The 17753-nt window shown below is 43.0% G+C and overlaps 1 protein-coding gene across 1 annotated transcript in view; it reads left to right on the top strand.

The window, feature by feature from the left end:
* Window positions 1-6760: 6760 nt before the first annotated feature.
* Window positions 6761-17753, top strand: part of LOC103533213 (store-operated calcium entry regulator STIMATE) — a 34961-nt gene continuing 23968 nt past the window's right edge. The window contains exon 1 of the mRNA XM_030458353.1: window positions 6761-6965. Coding sequence (XP_030314213.1) covers window positions 6791-6965 — 175 coding nt within the window. The 5' untranslated portion in view covers window positions 6761-6790. The remainder of the gene's footprint in view (window positions 6966-17753) is intronic.

Consider the following 17753-nt stretch of genomic DNA (forward strand, 5'->3'; position numbering starts at 1 on the left):
GCTTCTGTTCCAAAGCTTTTTAGCTGAAACCTGTGTAGGCTTAACCTGGATGTTACCTTTTTCTCAGATGTCAGAAAAACTAAATTATTTTGCACTTCTCTTACAAGTGGGCTGTAGGAAAAAAGGAGGGAAAGAGAAAGTGCCTCTGCATTTTCTGTGTTTTGATTGTCAAGATAATTTTTCTTTTATTTTGTGTGAAGTTTTCCTTTTTCTTACAGCAAACATTTGGACCATGCACACAGAGCCTGTCAGCAGACTTCTGCTTTGCTACCTGAACATCATTTTAGAGAATACATTAAAAAAACTGCAATCAATAGAGGACTGCAACTTAGCTCTGCCAGTGTTTGCATACTGGAGACTATCTAATGAGCATGACTTTGTATTTTTAACTACTTACAGCTGCTCAGGACCAGACTTGATAAAAACGTGGAGAATTAGGTAAGGGTTTGTGTGCTATTTTTAGGAAAAAAAAAAGGAAAAAAACCAGAGGGACATGTAGCTCCATCAGTAAACCCACAGTAGGATGAACTGCTGATTTTAATTTTCAAGGTTAATAAAACCTAATCAGCCACTTGCTGTAGACCTTTGCTTTACACTTTAAGTAGCAGGGTTTACCCTACTGTCAGTTAAAGATGCAGCAGACTTGTATCAGGGTCAAGAGCTGCATCCAATAATCATTAGATTTCAGATGGCTTGCATTCATTCCCTCTGCCTGTTCTCAGAGTATTTGGGGGAGCACAGGCAGAAGCTTCACATGTGCAGCCCTGGTCCTTTATCTCCTCTTCAAATACATTTTTGCAGAAAGCCCCTGGCATACTACGACGTTTGAGGTAGGAAATTACTTGCTGCAGGAATTTGTTTAGGAAAGATGTCCTTGGTGGCTTCTGACAAACACTTGGTTACTCTGGTCAGTTGGATGGAATCAAGTGTTTCTGAGGCCTGATTGGATCAGTTATTCTGGTGCTGTGAGTGAGGAGGTTGTTTGTAAACTAAGAGCCAAGTTTGCACAGTGTCTGTATCTGCCACATAGGTGTTGAGGGAGAGTGACCTCCAGTGAAATCTGTTCAGCATAAGCAAAGCTAAATAGCTAAGATTTATTTATTTTGCCTCTTAGAATAATTGCCTAGTGACAGAAGTGCTAAAATCAGATTTTTTTTTTCCATTCTAGAATCAAAACATAAGTTTCAGACTGTTTACTAGCTGAGTATTCTAGAGGAAAGGAGAGCAGTGTGTAACTAGGACAGTTTTTTCCCAAGTTGTAAGCAGAGTCTGAGAAAATATTTAAATTGAAAGCAAAATGCTTCTTCCTCACACCAGATACGTGGTCAGTAAATTGACATTTTGGCTCTACATGTTGTGCTTAGGTCATCTGCCTGTACTCCATTCCCTAAGGACAAGCTCAGTGATAAGCCATTAGGCATGAAAAAAAGTTTTGAAAGAAACATTTCTGCTTTGGTGTCAGCATCTTGTCATGAGAAATTTGACCAGCAGAGGATTTATTGGTTGGAAGATGGTTTTCTTGGATAATATTTGTAGTTCTTCAGGGTTTCCAGAACTGTATTGCACTGATGCCTGGCAGAATTGACCTGCACAGCCAAGAGATGTTGCTTCCATCTTTCCCCATGGACAGGTGGATGTCTTTTTAAGTAGTTGTCAGGAGAGAACAGAGCTTAAAGGGTAATTTAGTGAACCTGTTAACATGGTGCCTAGGGTTTTAAATACAAATGTCATACTTCTTTTTCTCAGTAAATAAAGCAGTCAGCAGTTTCATAGGTTAGTGGGATGCTTACTGGTCACCTTTGGTATGTTTTATAGGCTGAATTTTTCTGCCTTGTTTTGGGAGGCACTGACAGTCTGGTCCCAATGGGATCTATTTTTGTTGAGATTTTCAAAAGGGATGTTTTCATTATTTGTGAAATGTTTTTATGCTGCACACGGGTACTGTACACTCTGTTTCCTGGAAAAAAAAATGCACTCTGTTTTATTGCTGGATTTAAAAGGGATAATTGGGGCTTTATCTTGATGGATTGTGTTTCTACTTGACTGTTTCAAGTTCCTCTTTCTTTGTGCGTGGCAGATGACACAGCTGCACTTATATCTGTTCATCTTATTCCAACATGGCTTGAAATCAGCTCACGTGCTGCTTTATTTACTCTGTTTCTTCAAAACTGGATTTTGGGTAGCCAGTGGAATCTTGGTTTTGGATGATCCTGATGTTTCATCATCAGGAGTCGCTGGGACTGCAGTTCAGGGATTTGTGCTCTCCTCTACCACTTTCTTCGTTCACCATAAGAATGGGCCTGGGAGTCCAGGAGAAAGGCAAAGGCAGTGGTGTCTTGCACAAATGTCTTCTGTATAACTTCCACTGGGCCTGGTGTGCTGTTCATGTGGATGGTAAGAGGAGGTTTCCCTTGGCTGACCCACTGAGGGTTCTTGCTTGTCTTATTTTCACGTGCATCATACAGTCTTGGTTTTGCATATCATATCTGGAGATATCATATCTGATGGTGCCTCTGTATGGTCCTTGTGCTGTGCTAAGCTCAGCCTTGTTAGGCAGAAGGCTTTTGGTGAATCACTGCAGTCAGCTTTCTGCACCAGCACCAGGGGTCCATAACAGAGAAGTATTTGACCTCTAAAAACATCACAGAAGGTTAACATGGTAGAATTAGCCCCCAGGGATGAGCAGCTTGCAGTCCATCCTAAACTGAAAGCAATTCTTCCAGAAGAAGAGAGGTACAGCACTGATCTTGGTGAATGAAGACTACTTTTTCCTAATGCTAAAGATTTCTTAAAGTGGCTCTTTGAGGAATGGAATAAAAGGCAGATTGATCTGAGTGTTGTGTAGAACTCCAGGAGTGTTAGTAGTCACTCCTGGGATTAATGGAAACAGTAAAACAGTAACTACAGAGTTCTCGAGTGGTTGTTGAGATTACTTTCTCTTATCACAACTTTCAGCAGTATTTTTTTGTTTGTTTGTTTTAGGATTTTCTAGTGTTTGTTCTTGATTCCAATGATGCTTTAAAAGAGGGAAGGAGTATTTAGCTGCTAGGTCCACAAAAGTGTAAATATATTTACAGTTGATTGGACTGAGCACTCCATTCTTCTGTATAAAGTACAAAGATTTGGTATGTTGTTAGCAAAAGGCAAAGTGGCTTGCAAGATTTTTGAATGTAATGGAATAGGCTTCAAAACTGCCAAGCTCAAATTGGAGACTGGACACCTTTGGACCAAATCTGTGTTAGAGGAGTAGTTCTAGATCTAGTAGCCTTACCAGAAAGCCAAAAAAAGATGATCCTATACAAAGCTACTCCTTAACCAGTCCTGTCACATAGTGGCAGACTGGTTACTGCCTACTGTGAGCTCAAATTACCTAAAAGTAACTAAGCACAAAGACATAGGCTCTGTCAGGAGACTTCAAACCTTGGCTGAAGGCTCCGTTTTGAAAAGGGATTGTGTGCTGAACTCATGTTTCAGAGCACTGTCAGCCTTCCCCAAACATGCATGTAGCCTTGTTTTCAAAGGCAGCCTTTTGGGTGAAGGATTAGAGTAGTGGAACACCAGATACAACAAGCCTCTTTTATTGTTATGTGTTTTTTCTAAATAATTTAAATAATAATAATAATCTGTATGAAATATAGCAAAAGTGAGTTAATTTTAGTGACACTTTGTCTCCATGGTCATTTCTAGCATCCTCAGTGTCACATCTGTTGTTCTGAAATGCACCAGACATACAAATGGACTTTCTTGGTCAGAAGACAAAGTTAACTCTGTGAGGTGCAAAGCCAGCAGTGTGTGGCTCAGCTTTAAGCCATGGAAGTGAGCAGGTCTTGCACTGACAAAATTCAGAGGCAGTTGGTCTGACTTAGCACAAACGTGGGCAGAGAGCCCGTGGGAGTCCTCTGGCCTTGCACAGTTCAAGAGGAACAGACCTTCTGCTTGAGACACAGGGACAGATCACTTGAGTTGTGTGAATGAACAATGAGGTCTGGGCACCAATGAATTCTTGCCCACTCTGGAAGTTGTTGAGCACCAGTTTCCAAGAAACCTCGTGGAAAAAAAAATTCTGGAGGTGTCATGTTTCTCCTCTTTCACTTTTTTTTTTTTTTTTAATTCTGTTTAAAATAAATTTTAAATAATCTTTGTAGACAATCAGAAGTCTTCTAGGAGGCTCTACCCTAAAGGGTACCTGCTCTCCTCCTGTGGGCTTCTTTCTTATACTAACTCATTTGAACTGATGCACTTTTCCTGTATTTTGCCTTTTTTAATTAGCTGCTTGTTCTTAAACAAAGATTTAAATGCATATTGTGTTGTGTCCCTTCTGCTTGTTGTTTTATCTTTCTTTAACTTTTAAATATATATATATATGCAGTGAAACTGAAGTACTACATGGAAGAGAAACATGCACAAGAAAATATGCCTATTAAATCCCACCATTGTTTGAGCAGGTGTAACAATTTAATCAGAGGATTTTTTAAAAAATATTTTGGATGGATATTTTGCTTGTTTTGTCTGTAAATAGTGTACATAAGTTTGTGGTATATGACAGTTTTAAGTGGTTGTAAGAAAATTAAAAAAAAAACATACTTAAACTGTTACTGATGGCTTTGGTGTTAATCTAATGATGAATAATGCTGCTTACCATGAATAATATTTGATCTCACAAAAGTGGGGGAAAGGTGGATGGCATCTTGTACTCATGTAAAGGGTAAATGGGGACTGTGTAAATGTCACTTGCAGGAGCATCGTGGTGAGAGCTTGTTTGGGTTGTGGGTATCTGGTTTCTCTAAGCCTTCTTCTAAGGTAACAGATCAATATACTGGAGCTGACAACCTAGAAATCAGGGTAATTTTTTTATTGCTTTCTTTGAACATAAGGAATAATGGTAAGATTTACACTATCCTGGTAAGTTGAAATTTTCATTTAAAAAAAGCAACCACCCTGGGTTTGCTTTCTCTAAATAACATGAAGGCCCACAGGATGTTTCAGAAACAGGTCAGCCCTGCAGAGTTGTTTCCTTACTTGGCATTCCAACAGATGATACTTGGGTGCTCCTTTGGCACTTGTTTCTTGGCTGCACTTGAGCTTTGGTTTATATTGGGTGCAGAAAATGCATATGAGTGGGACAGGGGATGAAACTGATTTGTCTAACACAGTCTTTAAACATCTATAAATATGTAGGATTTGAGATAAATCTTTTACTTGCCTTCACAGAGCACAGTCTACCTGAGAGAGGTCTGAAGGCTTGTGAATAGCATGTGTCAGGTGGCAGTGTCTTGTCTGCCACAGGTTTCAGAGGTGCTTACAGGACTCATGAGGAGCTGCAAACCCTCAAAGAGGTATTTTTGGGGAATGATGTATTTTTAAGCATAGAATATAGAGTGATGTGAGGCACAAGCCCTACAAGTTGTGCTTCCAGATTCATGTCTGAAACAAATTTTATATGTAAAAGCATTAGGTAAATCTTTAACCAAGTCAGGGGTGTGCATGGAACATCTTAGGATTAAGCAGCAGCTATGAAAGCTTAAAAACTGCTCCTGGGCCACAAAGTGAAAGGTGAGGCCCACCTCTGAGGTGAGGTGCACGATGGCTGTGATCCCTGTGTGCAAGGCAGAGAAAAATTCACATAATTTGGTCCTTGCCCTTTCTTTTAGGTAACTTTGCATTCTTGAACTCATTTTTGATTCAGCCTAAAGCAGGGTAGCGTTGACTCGGGGTGCAGAGGCACTGGGCAGTGCTGTGTGCTCTGCAAGTCAGAAGGGAACTGAGTGGGGTTTTTTCTAGCTGCTACTTCCAGATGTTTATGGCACAGCCTAAATACCAGAGGAATGACTGCTGAGTGCTGGCACTGCTCAGCATCCCCTGTCTGGAAGGACAGTCACGTAGGTGGATTTCTAAGATAGATGCAACAAATGTCATTATTTAAACAGCCGTTTCTTCCTTTGCCCTGCTTGATTTTCTGATAGATTTAAACATACTGCATTTTTCTGGGTCCTACTTATAAGTGAGTATGTATTTGGGCAGATTTAATTATCTAAGAAATTGAAGAAACAATGTAAGAAAAAGCTACAGTAGGTGCCCTAGGCTGATCCCACACTGAAACTGAGAACCTAACCTGAATGGCAGTTCTGCCTTGTGAATTCCTCAATGAAAATGCCGACCGTGATGCCATTGCTCTGTTAAAAGACTATAAACATTTTTACTACAGGTTCCGGTTTTTTTCTCCCTAGTGTGCTGCGGGGCCGAGCTCCGCCTGTCGGGTGCGCTGTGCTGCCCCGGGGTTCCGCCTCTCGGGGCTGCGGGGACATTAAACCCCCCGAGCGGGTGCTGGAGCAGCTGCCGCCTGTGAGACGCTGTTCGAACGGAGCCCGAGAGTCGGGGGAGCGCTGGGGCAGCTCAGGCGGTGTTGGCTCCCGCCGCAGCTCTCCCCTCCCAGAGCGGTGCGCGGGGGAACGCCATCCTCTGCCGAGCGGGACCGTGCGCTTGGGCTTTGTGCAGCTTTCCCCTCAGGGGCAGGGCCCGACGCCTCCGCTCCTTCCCGCGGCCCCCGCTCTCTGCCCGGCCCGGCGGTCCCGGCACCGACCCGGGGCGGCAGCGCTGAGGGGAGGGCGGGGCCGGCGGGCGGGGCTCGGCCAATGGGAGGCGGCGCTGCCGGTGACGCAGCGGGGCGGGCGAAGGGGCGCAGGCAGCGGGCGGGAGGGGGCGCGGCCTCGGTCGCCGGTCGCGACGTCGCTGCTGCTGCCGCCGCCGCCATGCGCCGCTGAGGCGGGCGCGGGCCGGGCCGGGCCTCGCCATGGGGGCACCGCCGCCCAACGGCAGCCTCGGCCTCACCGACAGCACCCCGCGGCCCGGCGGGGAGGCGTCGGTGGGGCCGGGAGACCGCGGCTGCGAGAACGGGGCCCTCATGGACAGCTTCGGCATCTTCCTGCAGGGGCTCCTGGGCGTCGTGGCCTTCAGCACCCTTATGCGTGAGTGGCGACGGGCCGGGCCGCGGCCTCCGGGCCTGGCTGGCTCTGCGGGGCCCGGCTGCGCTGGGCTGGGTCCCTTCCTACTCGGGGGGTTCGGGCTTGCTTAGGGGTGCTGTGACCTCCCTGCGGTGTCCCGGAGCCGTCCCGGGCTCCCAGCCGGGCTGTGGAGGGCGGCGGCGGCCTCAGGGAAGTGCTTTGTTGGTGCGGGGTGAGGGGGGCTGTGAGGGGAGGCGGCGGGGCTGTGAGGAGAAGCGGCGGGGCACGGTTCCCCCCGTAGTTCTGTGGGCCTGGAGCGGGGCGTCAGCACCGGCCGTGGTGCCGGAGGGACCGGCTGAGGGGCTCCCAGGGCAGGTGTCAGTGTGTTTCTGAGGGACTGTCAGGGACTGGAAGCAAATGCACTTTCAGAAATCTGCTTTCTAAGTACTCGCACCCGGGCTGATCCAGTTGATCGCTTTGGGGGTGGGCGTGTGTTCCGCTGCCAACAGAACCTGCAAGCTGAGGTGGGGCGTGCGGAGTCACTCCGGTTTAGAACACACCTCCGTGTGTGCCGTGTCATCTCACCGGCACCGAACCACGACGCACTTGTTAAATTCGCAACGCGCTGTGCTGCGCTTGCCTGGGGGATGTGCAGCCCCTCCGAGCCGGAGCCCCGGGAGCTGCTGCGGCTGAGTGCGGTGGCTTTGCTGCGCTGCTCCTTGGAGCCTGATGGAAAGGCAAGAAAGGCTGGAGGCGGTGGTGACTCCAACCCTGCTCCGGGGGCATCCCAACGACCTGGCACAGCTCTGGTAGAATGTGTCTTTGTCCCATGTTGCAGTTACTTTCTGAGAGAGCCGTAATTGAGCAGTGAAAAAAGTAGCCAGTGCCACTACTCATCTGACTACGAAGTTGATGTTAACAAAATGAGGGGGGGGAGGGAGGGAAAAAGCACCATCAGCTACAAGTATTTTACAGGTTGATTACTCTGAAGACCGAGATCCTGTTTACCTTAGAACTGATAACCTTTCCGTGTCATACTATTAAGTTTGCTTGTGCACTGTGTATGCATAGTTTAGTGTTTAAGTCACAGTTAACAACTGCATTGCTCTTACAAAAGCTATGCATGGAGCAGTCATGTTACTGAATGACAGCAGTAGTCACTGGTCTAACATTTGGTAAGGTCAGAGCATCCTCGTAATTACAAGTTTTAGTGGTTTCCAAGCAAAAACCCCTCTAAGAGGATGGAATGTACACATTATTGTTTTTATAATTAACAAGTAAAAATAGATTATTTGTAAGGATTGTGTAGCAAAAGATGAAGAGCTATAGATGTTATTTGTCAGGATAGGACCTTTTCCTAGATGTGATATAGTTTATGCTTTTTACAGTAACACTGGAATACTTGGTGAAGACAAAAAGAATTGAACACAAAGTATGGACTAGGAAATTAAAAGGCTGCTTGTCAGCTGCACTTCCTGACTTTGGTCAGGTATTCTAAACCATGAATTATTGGGAGACTCTCAATTAAGTACTTGTAGTTGTGGAGGAAAGGAGTGTAAGGGAGCCTCTTCTTGCAGTGGTACTGGTGAGGGGCAGAAGTTGTTTCCAAGGGAGATTAAATCAAAAAGTAGAAAGGTGTCATGCTTACAAGTGCTTATGTTTAAAAACAGGATAGGTGTGTTTGCTCCAGCTTTGAGGGACACATTCTTTTCCACTTCATTTTGGGCCTTTCAGCAGGAGAAGCTGACCCCACCACATGGACCAGTTACACTGGTGACAGGGCAGTTAAGTGCTGTGCTTAGAGGAGTAGGTAGGTCTGTTCTTTCTGTTAGTCTTGTCTGAATGTTTCCTTTAAATCACGTGCAAAACATCTGAAATGCTGTTTCAAAACCTTCAGAATTTTCCTTAACGAGTAGAATGTTTTGTGATTCCCTGTGACAGATGTGATGTGACAGAAGTAGGAACTTGTTTGAGAGCAGGAGGGAGAGTGAAATCTCTTACCTTTGGTTGGTTTTGGGTTTTTCAAAAGGGAACCCTTGGAGGAGGTACTGTAATACTTTGAGGTTAATGGAGCAGAGCCCTCTGTAGAAAAAGAACTGAAAGTATCAGCAGCAGAGAGACATTGCACAATTGCTTTTTATGCACAGAAGTTGTTTTCCTTTGAGAAATCCTTTATTTGGCATGTAATGAATAAGAATTTTTGATAAGTGGTTAAATAAAAGGCTGACCTAGACTTGCACTTTTCTAGATGAATCTCACCATGTTTGGGTTGAGTGGAGATGTTACCATGTTTGTGTTGAGACAAACCAAGAAATTATTATTTTTCTGTTTCACTTTTCTAATTTATTATTATTGTTGTAATTATTAATTATTCTAATTTATTATTATATGAACTAGCTGTAAAAGGAGGGAGGAACTTTCTTTTGTCTTGTTGGTAGATGTTCATCTACAAATGAGTGCAGGACTGTTCTTAAAAAGAAACTGTTTAAGAACTGACCCTCTTATTTTGCTGCACTTGCACCTATTCAAGTGCTGTGAAGTTAATGCCATCAGCTGACCTGCCAATTACATCAGTTCAGCTTTATATTTTTAAGGACTAAAATATGGTGTAGTGTCAGATTTTTAATTTGTAAAAGATGTGGTGACTCAAACAAGGAGCATGCACCTATCTTGTAATACTTCAGAGAAAGTTATTTACCCAATCACACTGTCAGCCTGCCTTGTGTGTGCCCTCCAGTACTGAACTGGCACAACCAAGAAGTGGCAGGAGCAGAGAATTTCTTCCTTTGAGGTGATGAAATGATCATTTGAAATTAAATCTGAAGCTTTTGCCTCCTTGTTCTGTTACACAGAATGAACAACAGTTTCTCTTCTCTTACCTCACAGTAGCCTATTAAATGAGCAGCTTCTATTATTTTCAAGTTCAAATATACAACCTGTCATAACTACCTGATCTTTTCCTTGTAGAAGACACTTTAGGTAGTTATCCTGTTCTGACTGTATGAGAGCTTCCCTTAGCCAGAGAGTAGAAGTTTGCTTTTATTTTTATTGTTAGAGCTTGTTTAATTCCTCACTTGGACGTTCTGATTTCAGCCCTTACCCTGCTGCACTTCATAGCCCCTGTGCACTGGAGAAATGAGGTCCTTCTCTGGATGTCTGAGTCAGCAGTGAAGGTTCTTCACACCATCAGAGCCCACCAGCCTCTTGCCTTTAATCACTGCTCAGAGTTCAGAACCCTGCTGTGGAGCTGAAGATGTGTTCAGACAGTTTCAGTCAGACACTTTGGTTGTTCCAGTATGTCCAAAGTCACACTGAAATTGGGTGAGACAACTTCTGTTGCTTCTCACCTGACTATAGGCTTTAATTCCCTGTCAGAGGAAACTAACTGATTAAAAAGTACCTCTTTTTGGCAATTCTGCTTGGACCTACAGCCCTTCTGGATTCAGACCACTGATGCTCAGGTCTGTTCAGCTGCTTTTTTTGAAGTCTATTGCTTTATTTTGCTCTTGTTCCTCCTGCCTAAGTATGCATTATTTCCCACCCTACTTTATTTAAGTCAGGCTATTTCATAGCAGGAAATCTGAATGGGTTTTCCTTGATGGAAGAAATGTATGCTTATGCTTCAGGTCAGTAAGCCAAAGGTAATATTGTTTTACAGAGTTTGTTATTATAATACCTGTATATTATTTAATTGGGATCTTTGCTTCTTAGGTATTGGTGTGGTGGGTTTTTTTCTTGATGCAGTGGTTTGGGTTTTTTTATTACTAATGCCACAATGCTGGTCTTAACTATTTTTGTACAATATGATGTATTTTGTCACTAATTCCAAGCATCTTCTGAGCATTCTCTGGTTACGCTTTCACTGATAGTGCATGACTGGAGAGTGGTGCTAGCACAGTATTCCCACACAATTACAATGTACTCTTAGTTGTAAATAATACAATTTTTATTAGCCAAACCTGCAGAAAGGCAGGGGGTAAAATACACATGGCCCATCCCTTTGCCCTGTTTGGCACAAACTGGTTTAAATAGTTGCTCTTGCTCTTGAATATGCAGTTTATTTACTGAGCTTGTTTGTCAGAAGATTGGTACATTATCAGAGTGCAGCTGTGTTTGTTTTGGCATACATAAGAATGGCTGAGAAGTTAGATGTGAGTCTTATTGATGAATTATTGACAAAGATGAGTTGTTTGATCTTGTGAGGAGAGTATAAACATGCTGTAAAGAAGACCAGGGTGTGTGAGTGTGTTGCCTTTCCATGGCTTTATTACAGTTTGTGTCCGTACTTGTTCTGAGAAGGGCAGAAGTTTCTGTTCTAATGGAAGTGAAACAACTTGGTACTGGTGTGGTGAGTAAAAGAGTATTTGGGTTTGCTGTTGAGGGTCACAGCTGAAAGAACATTTTTAAAAAGAGAATTCTTATAAAAGATACTGTGTACTTCTTAAGGTTCTCTTGTTTGCTAGCAGTGCTTTGAAGGAAGTGCCGTTAAAAGTACATTCTTAACATCAATTTACTTTACAGCACAGTTTTCCTACTTGATGAGCTGTGCAAGGAAAACAAATGCTTCTTCCTATAATAAGCTATGTCACAGTTTTGTAGAATTTGAAATGCTTTAGCAAAAATGTGCATTTCAGAGAAATGGTTTCATATTTTCATCAAGGTTATTATTATGGGGAATAATGTTCTGGGAAGCAGGCACTTGAGGAGGAATTAAAATTACAGTGGCCTTTAAAAAAAGAAAAATCAGTCTAAAGAAAACTGTTAGATACAAAAGAACTGAAGCATCTGATTTTCAGTTGGTTTCTGTAGCAATTTTCTTTCTGCTTGAGCAGATTTTCAAAATGGGAGTTGGTGTTGATACCCTGTAACATCAGCAGTGATACACAGGCTCCTTAGTAACAATAAGGTTATTTTACACAGAGTTTTTCTAAAATGTGTGGCCCACTAGAAAGGTGAGGAGGTTTCATTAATAAAGAGACTTGGTATCATCCTGACTTGATAATGTCCCAGCCTTGTATTTGCTCAGAGTGATGCAACACATAAATGTGTTCATGTGAAATGCTGAGGACCACCTAGGAAAATGTTGTTTGTGCAGCTCATCTTCAAACCTGTCTCAAACAGAAGTTTCAAATCACAAACGGGACAGTCCCTGTTTATGGAAGTATGAACAGGATTGTACTTGCACTGTGGATGGTGCTTTGTCACACGCACTTTATTCTTGTTCTCAGAGCTTCCCACAAGTGCAGTAATTGGCAGGTACGTGCAGAGCTTGTTCTGCAGGGTGTGTGTGGGCATCAGGTGGTGTCAGGCAGTCCCAAATGGTGTCAAGGACCACCTACAGGTCTCCCAGCAATGAGGGTGGATCCTCTCAGGGTAGAGAATCCTCTGAGAGTACTCGAGTACGAGATGCTATTGAGCTACCTTAAAAGGCAAGATCTGGGGAGGGAGCGAAAGGAGAGCAGATATTTTAAAAGGAGGAGGTGAAAGAAAACAAAATCTGGCGAATGGAAATAGCGGGAGTTTTTCACGGGGAAGCGAGGGGGTGCCCGGGGGAGGTCCTGAGCAGGAGCCGGGTCAGGACCCTGGACAGCTCTGCCGGGCCTGTCCGACCGCTCCAGAGCCACCTCCCAACCGGGACGGGACGGAACCCCCCTGCCCGGTGCCCGCCCCGGGACGCCCCCTGCCCGGTGCCCGCCCCGGGACGCCCCCTGCCCGGTGCCCGCCCCGGGACCCCCCTGCCCGGAGCCCGTCCCCGGGACCCACCCCTGCCCGGAGCCCGTCCCCGGGACCCACCCCTGCCCAGAGCCCGTCCCCGGGACCCCCCCTGCCCGGAGCCCGCCCCGGGACCCCCCCTGCCCGGAGCCCGCCCCGGGACTCCGCCGTGGGTCTGAGTCAGCGCTGCCGGTGTGTGCAGGAATATTCTTACCCGACCGTCAGTCTGCAGGTTCGGCTGGCTGATGCAGCCCCCACACATCTGGTTTGAGGCCCCTGGTGGAAGCAGGCTGAGGTGATGGGAGTAGAAAGAAAGTGTTTTAACCTCTTGCTCCTGTGAGCCCGATCCATGGTAATTAGCGGTGATCAGTATCTTAGTGGAGTGTACTAGAGAGCAGCTGTTATTCTACAGGTTAAGTGTCTGCTTGTGGCTGCAAGACTTGTAAAAGCCATGTGAGGTCACTTTGGTCATGACCAAATAAATTATGCCTTACAATGATCAAGTGTTTTGTTATCCCCAGATGGCGAGGTATCACTTGCATCTATGTTACATGGCTGATTCTTGTTTGTTGTAAATAAATCATCAGTCCTTTCAGTAGCTCTGCAACATCCTTATCCACATCTGAGAAAAAAATGAGAGATGCTCTAGCAAGGAGAAAAATGCAGCTACGTGGGTACATTAGCTGAATGAACTGCTCTGTTTTACCATGCTAATATTGGAGTACTCTTTAATACAAAAAATACATATTTGAGATAAATTCTGTCTATTACAAGCTCTGCAGAAAAGGAAAAATGCTGCTGACAAACTTTGTTATGTGCAAGCAAGTAATAATAGTTCTGGGAACTGCTCAGCTGGCCCACTAGGTGAAGGAAATAACCTGAAATGAATTCAGAAATAACAATTCTGGAGTTGTCTCCTGCTTTGAAGGCAGAAGACCAATCTTGATTTGTAGCATAGTTAGGTATATAGCTCTGCATTTACTGACCAGAGGGGAAATGTATTTTCATAATGTTTACTCCTTCTTAAGCTATATTTCCTTTTTTTTATTAAAATTGCTTGCAAGGTGTTTGATTCTTTATTTGATTTAGATTTTAATAGCACTTGATTGGGTGGCTTAATATCCTAATAGTGTCAGGTCATTAATATTTTAGTGTTGCCAACTGTAGCAACTGTTCTTGAAATGCCACACCAATAAAAATTAAAAAAAAAAGGTATCAGTTTAGAAAATTACCTGTAATCTGTGAGCTTCATTTTTCATTAGCAGTTGTCTGTTACTCTTCCCTGTCTTGTTGGCTCAGAACATATTACGTTTTCTTATTGCTCAGCTGATGGCTGGGATATAGTTGTGCTCCAGGTAATAAGATTTTTCTAAGTATCATTACACATCATTCACATTGTGAAATGTTTAGGAAAAAGGATAAGTTTTGTTGATACTTGGAAACTATTAAAATGATAAATTATCCAGAAACTCAGAAGCTGTGCTTAATTAGAACCAACTTCTGGACTGTTAGCTTGGCTGTTGTGTAACTGTGAACTGCATAATGACTGTGTTCTTGACTAGTGTATTATAATTAAATTTGTAAGGAGCTGATTTGTATGAATACACCCTGTGTGTTTTTGAATACTGCAGTGATATTAATTTCATGGTTAATGAAGTTTGCATTCTTAAACTGGTATTTAACAAGGTCTTATCTGTGTGGATTCTGTTGATGACATGAAAAATCAGGTCTGCTTTCTTATGCCTGCTGGTAGGAAATGCTTCAAATTCTCTAAGATTTCTTGATCACAGCAACATATATTCCCTACAAACCTTTATATCCTAAATCTCACTGACAGACTGAATATAAGCTTGGAGCTTTTACGAGGCTGTCTTTGCACGCGGTGTGGTACACGCGTGAGGTTTTGGGGTTTAATCAGGAAAGATTAATTAAACTTGTTCACACTGCTACTTGGGATACTAAAAACCTGGTTTTCTACCACTGACCCTGAATCACACATTTTATACATATTTCTTGTCATAGCCTTATATGTGTGTTGTCATAGGTAATGAATGTTGAGGATAAGAAGTGGCTAAAACAGTCACAGTTTGGATTGACATAGTTCACATTCATGGGTCAGGCTCATAGTTACAGGTTTAAGATAGTTCAGAAGAGGGACTTTTTTTTTTTTTCTTTTCTTTTTTCTTCCAGCAGTATGGCTTTAGCACTGGCATTACGTTTAGGGGTTGTAAAGCCTTGATAAAATTCACACAGACACTAAAAGATATGGAAGTTTATCATGAAGAATGCTCATGCAGATGGAAATTGTTCCATGTTTTCATCTTGATGTCAGAAGTTTAATTTAAGCAGTAAATACCTGGTTATTAGACACCATATATCAAAGAAGTTTATGTGATTGGCCACTGACTCCCTTCATGATATTTCATCTTGTGTAAGGAGAGTGTAGGCAAGTAGGTTGTGTATCTTTTGTTCTTCTGAAAGCAGTTGGTGTTTTATGAAATGCTCCTTGCTTGCAATTCAGCATTTCAATAGTTTCAGCAGCCAAGGAAGAGTAAATCTGGGAAGCAAAGTTATTCAGAATTTAAATGGGCTTTAGACATTCAGTCTCTGTCTATGTTTGGCCTCCTTGATTTAATATATTTGCTGTGTATAATTTCCAACAAATGAAAACACAGTTTTCTGTTTACATTGTTTTTTGGGTATATCTGACCTTACATTTCAGGTTTGCTTTCTGCTTTTCAAACTGCTGCAGTTATGGCTTAATTAATATTTCAATGAATGGTGAGTGAGTCGATAGCAGAGCTTTGGCAGTTCTGTGAGTTCCCAAGAGCGGGTTTAAAACAACTGAACTGAATGACTTCAAGTTCATTGATATCTGTTGTCATACTGATAGTGTTAGGAAAGCTTCATGAATTATTGAGTGAGCTTGTGAATGCTGTGTGTGAAAATGGTGTTGTGAATTGTAAATTGCTACTTAGTACACTTGATATGGATTGATTCTCTTTGTTTTGTACTAAATAATTGATGTTTCCCAAATGGTTCCTATTTTTAATAGGAAAAAAAATCAACTTTCTTGCGTCAGGCTGTGTTTTTTAGCTTTCTCTAATTGTGTGTACTGCATGGTAAGAATAAGCTGTCTGCTTCTCCAGCAGCCTTTTTGTTTTGGTAGTTGTTTAATAACACCTGGTTCAGAGAGTAACAGTGTTTGCATGAGGGCTGTGTTTGAACCTTCTGAAGTCAGTCTTGCAGGCATTTCATGTACCCAGGAGGCTTAGATTTGCTTTGTTTCAGCTACCTCATACCTGTTGAGGAAACAATAGCATGTGCTGCTGTCTCTGAAAGTGCTGGCAAGTTTCATTTTGACCTTTCAAACAGAGCACACCTTGACCCAACAGTGCTATGTACACTAAGTGCAAAGATAACAAATGCCTAAGATCAAATCTTGTCTTTCAATTTCAGTATGTGGAGAAAAATTTCCTAAGCTATTTTTAGTGTTGCTCTAGGGTCAGCATGTCATACAGGACGTAAAGGGCTGAATACTTATGTATTCTGTGACTCCAGAACTGCTGCTCTCTGGGGAGATAGCAAATAGGTTAACACTGAGAGTGAGAACTTGTGTCTCCTTCTTGGCTAAGTTAGTTCAGCTGTTTTGTAAGTAAGCTTTAGCTTGTTTTAAGAAAAAAAAAAAAAAAGCTCAGTTACAATGGCTGTGGTGTGTCTGGGCTGCGTGCTCTAGTAAAACACATTTGTTTCTTTTATGGACAGCTAAGTTAATGCTCTGCCAGAACCACACTGTCATGTGCTACCAAGATGCCTGAGTGAAAGCAGCAGCCTTGGTGAAATGGTCTTAGACTGAGTTGTATGCAGCAGATAATGACTTATTTGTGTCTTCCTCAGCCTTTACAAGCTCATCATCAGCAAATTTATTTTTTTTAGCTTAAGTTATGTACTTGTTAGGAATAAAAGGCTCAAAATAACCTTACATAATGCACATAGCAGCCCTTCCTGAAGAAACAACATTGGTTTATTCCAAAGCTCAGGTAGCAGATTTGTTGGTTGTGGGTTGTTTTTTTGTCTGGTAATGATTTGGTTTTCTCCTCCCGTGCACAGTGGAGGGGAGATTCTGAGAGCCATTTTCTTACCTATCACAAAACCTTTACAGGGAGGTTTTTAGCTGGGTGTGGAGGCAGGTAGGAAGTGTGTGTTCTTACAGAGTAGCTGTAATTCCCCAGTGTTTATCCAGCAAACACTGCTGCCCATTTGATAAATGATGTGAAATCCAGTTTTGGCACATCATTTTCCATCATCTTATGTCATCTGTGTTGAGACACAAGAGCCCTGGTCATGAGGAAGCTGGGCTGATGCTTGGCAGTAGCATATTTAACTTTGCAGAAAAAGAAGATCCCTTGTTCCCTGCTCTAACCCGAGTGCCAGTCAGACCCATTGAACTACCACAAACTTTGTGCTGCTTGAAAACTGTAGCCACAACATTATCCTAACTACTGACCCTGGAACAAAGGGACTGGGATAAGATCTGCTGTTTTACAGGTACTGTGTGGCTGTCCAGACACTGACCCATTAGGCCTGTGGTACTCATGAATAACTCACTTGCTGGCTCATTAAACTTTATTGTGTCCAGTGCCTCTATAAAGTTTCTCCCTGAGTGACTGTCTCTAATGGACAAGTTCTTAATTACACACATACCTCTTCAGGACTGTTGATGCCAAGGCCACAGTGCAATTAAGAAAAGAGTTTGGCTAATACTAATACTTATATAAGTTTTAAAAATCCTTTTTGCAGGAGAGCAAAGCTGGTGAGATCATGCACTTCACAGTATGTCAGTCTTCAGCATTAACTGGAGCAAAACTTTCCTGTGAGCCAGTTATGCCATAGCTTTCTTCATCAGGAAGAAACCAGGGTTCCTGCATCTTACCAGCAAAGCTGTATCAGGGGTATAGCTGGAAATAAACTGCTGCAGTTCAGTATAATTTATGCTCTAGTATAATTGGTGTCCAAAAATGTTGGATCTAAGTCATTAAGCAAAAAAAAAATGAAGAATTTTGGCATTCTTGTGGAGGGAAGTGAGGAGCAGGCTTTCAG

This window comes from Calypte anna, chromosome 12 (genome assembly GCF_003957555.1).
Source record: "Calypte anna isolate BGI_N300 chromosome 12, bCalAnn1_v1.p, whole genome shotgun sequence".
NCBI lineage: Eukaryota > Metazoa > Chordata > Aves > Apodiformes > Trochilidae > Calypte > Calypte anna.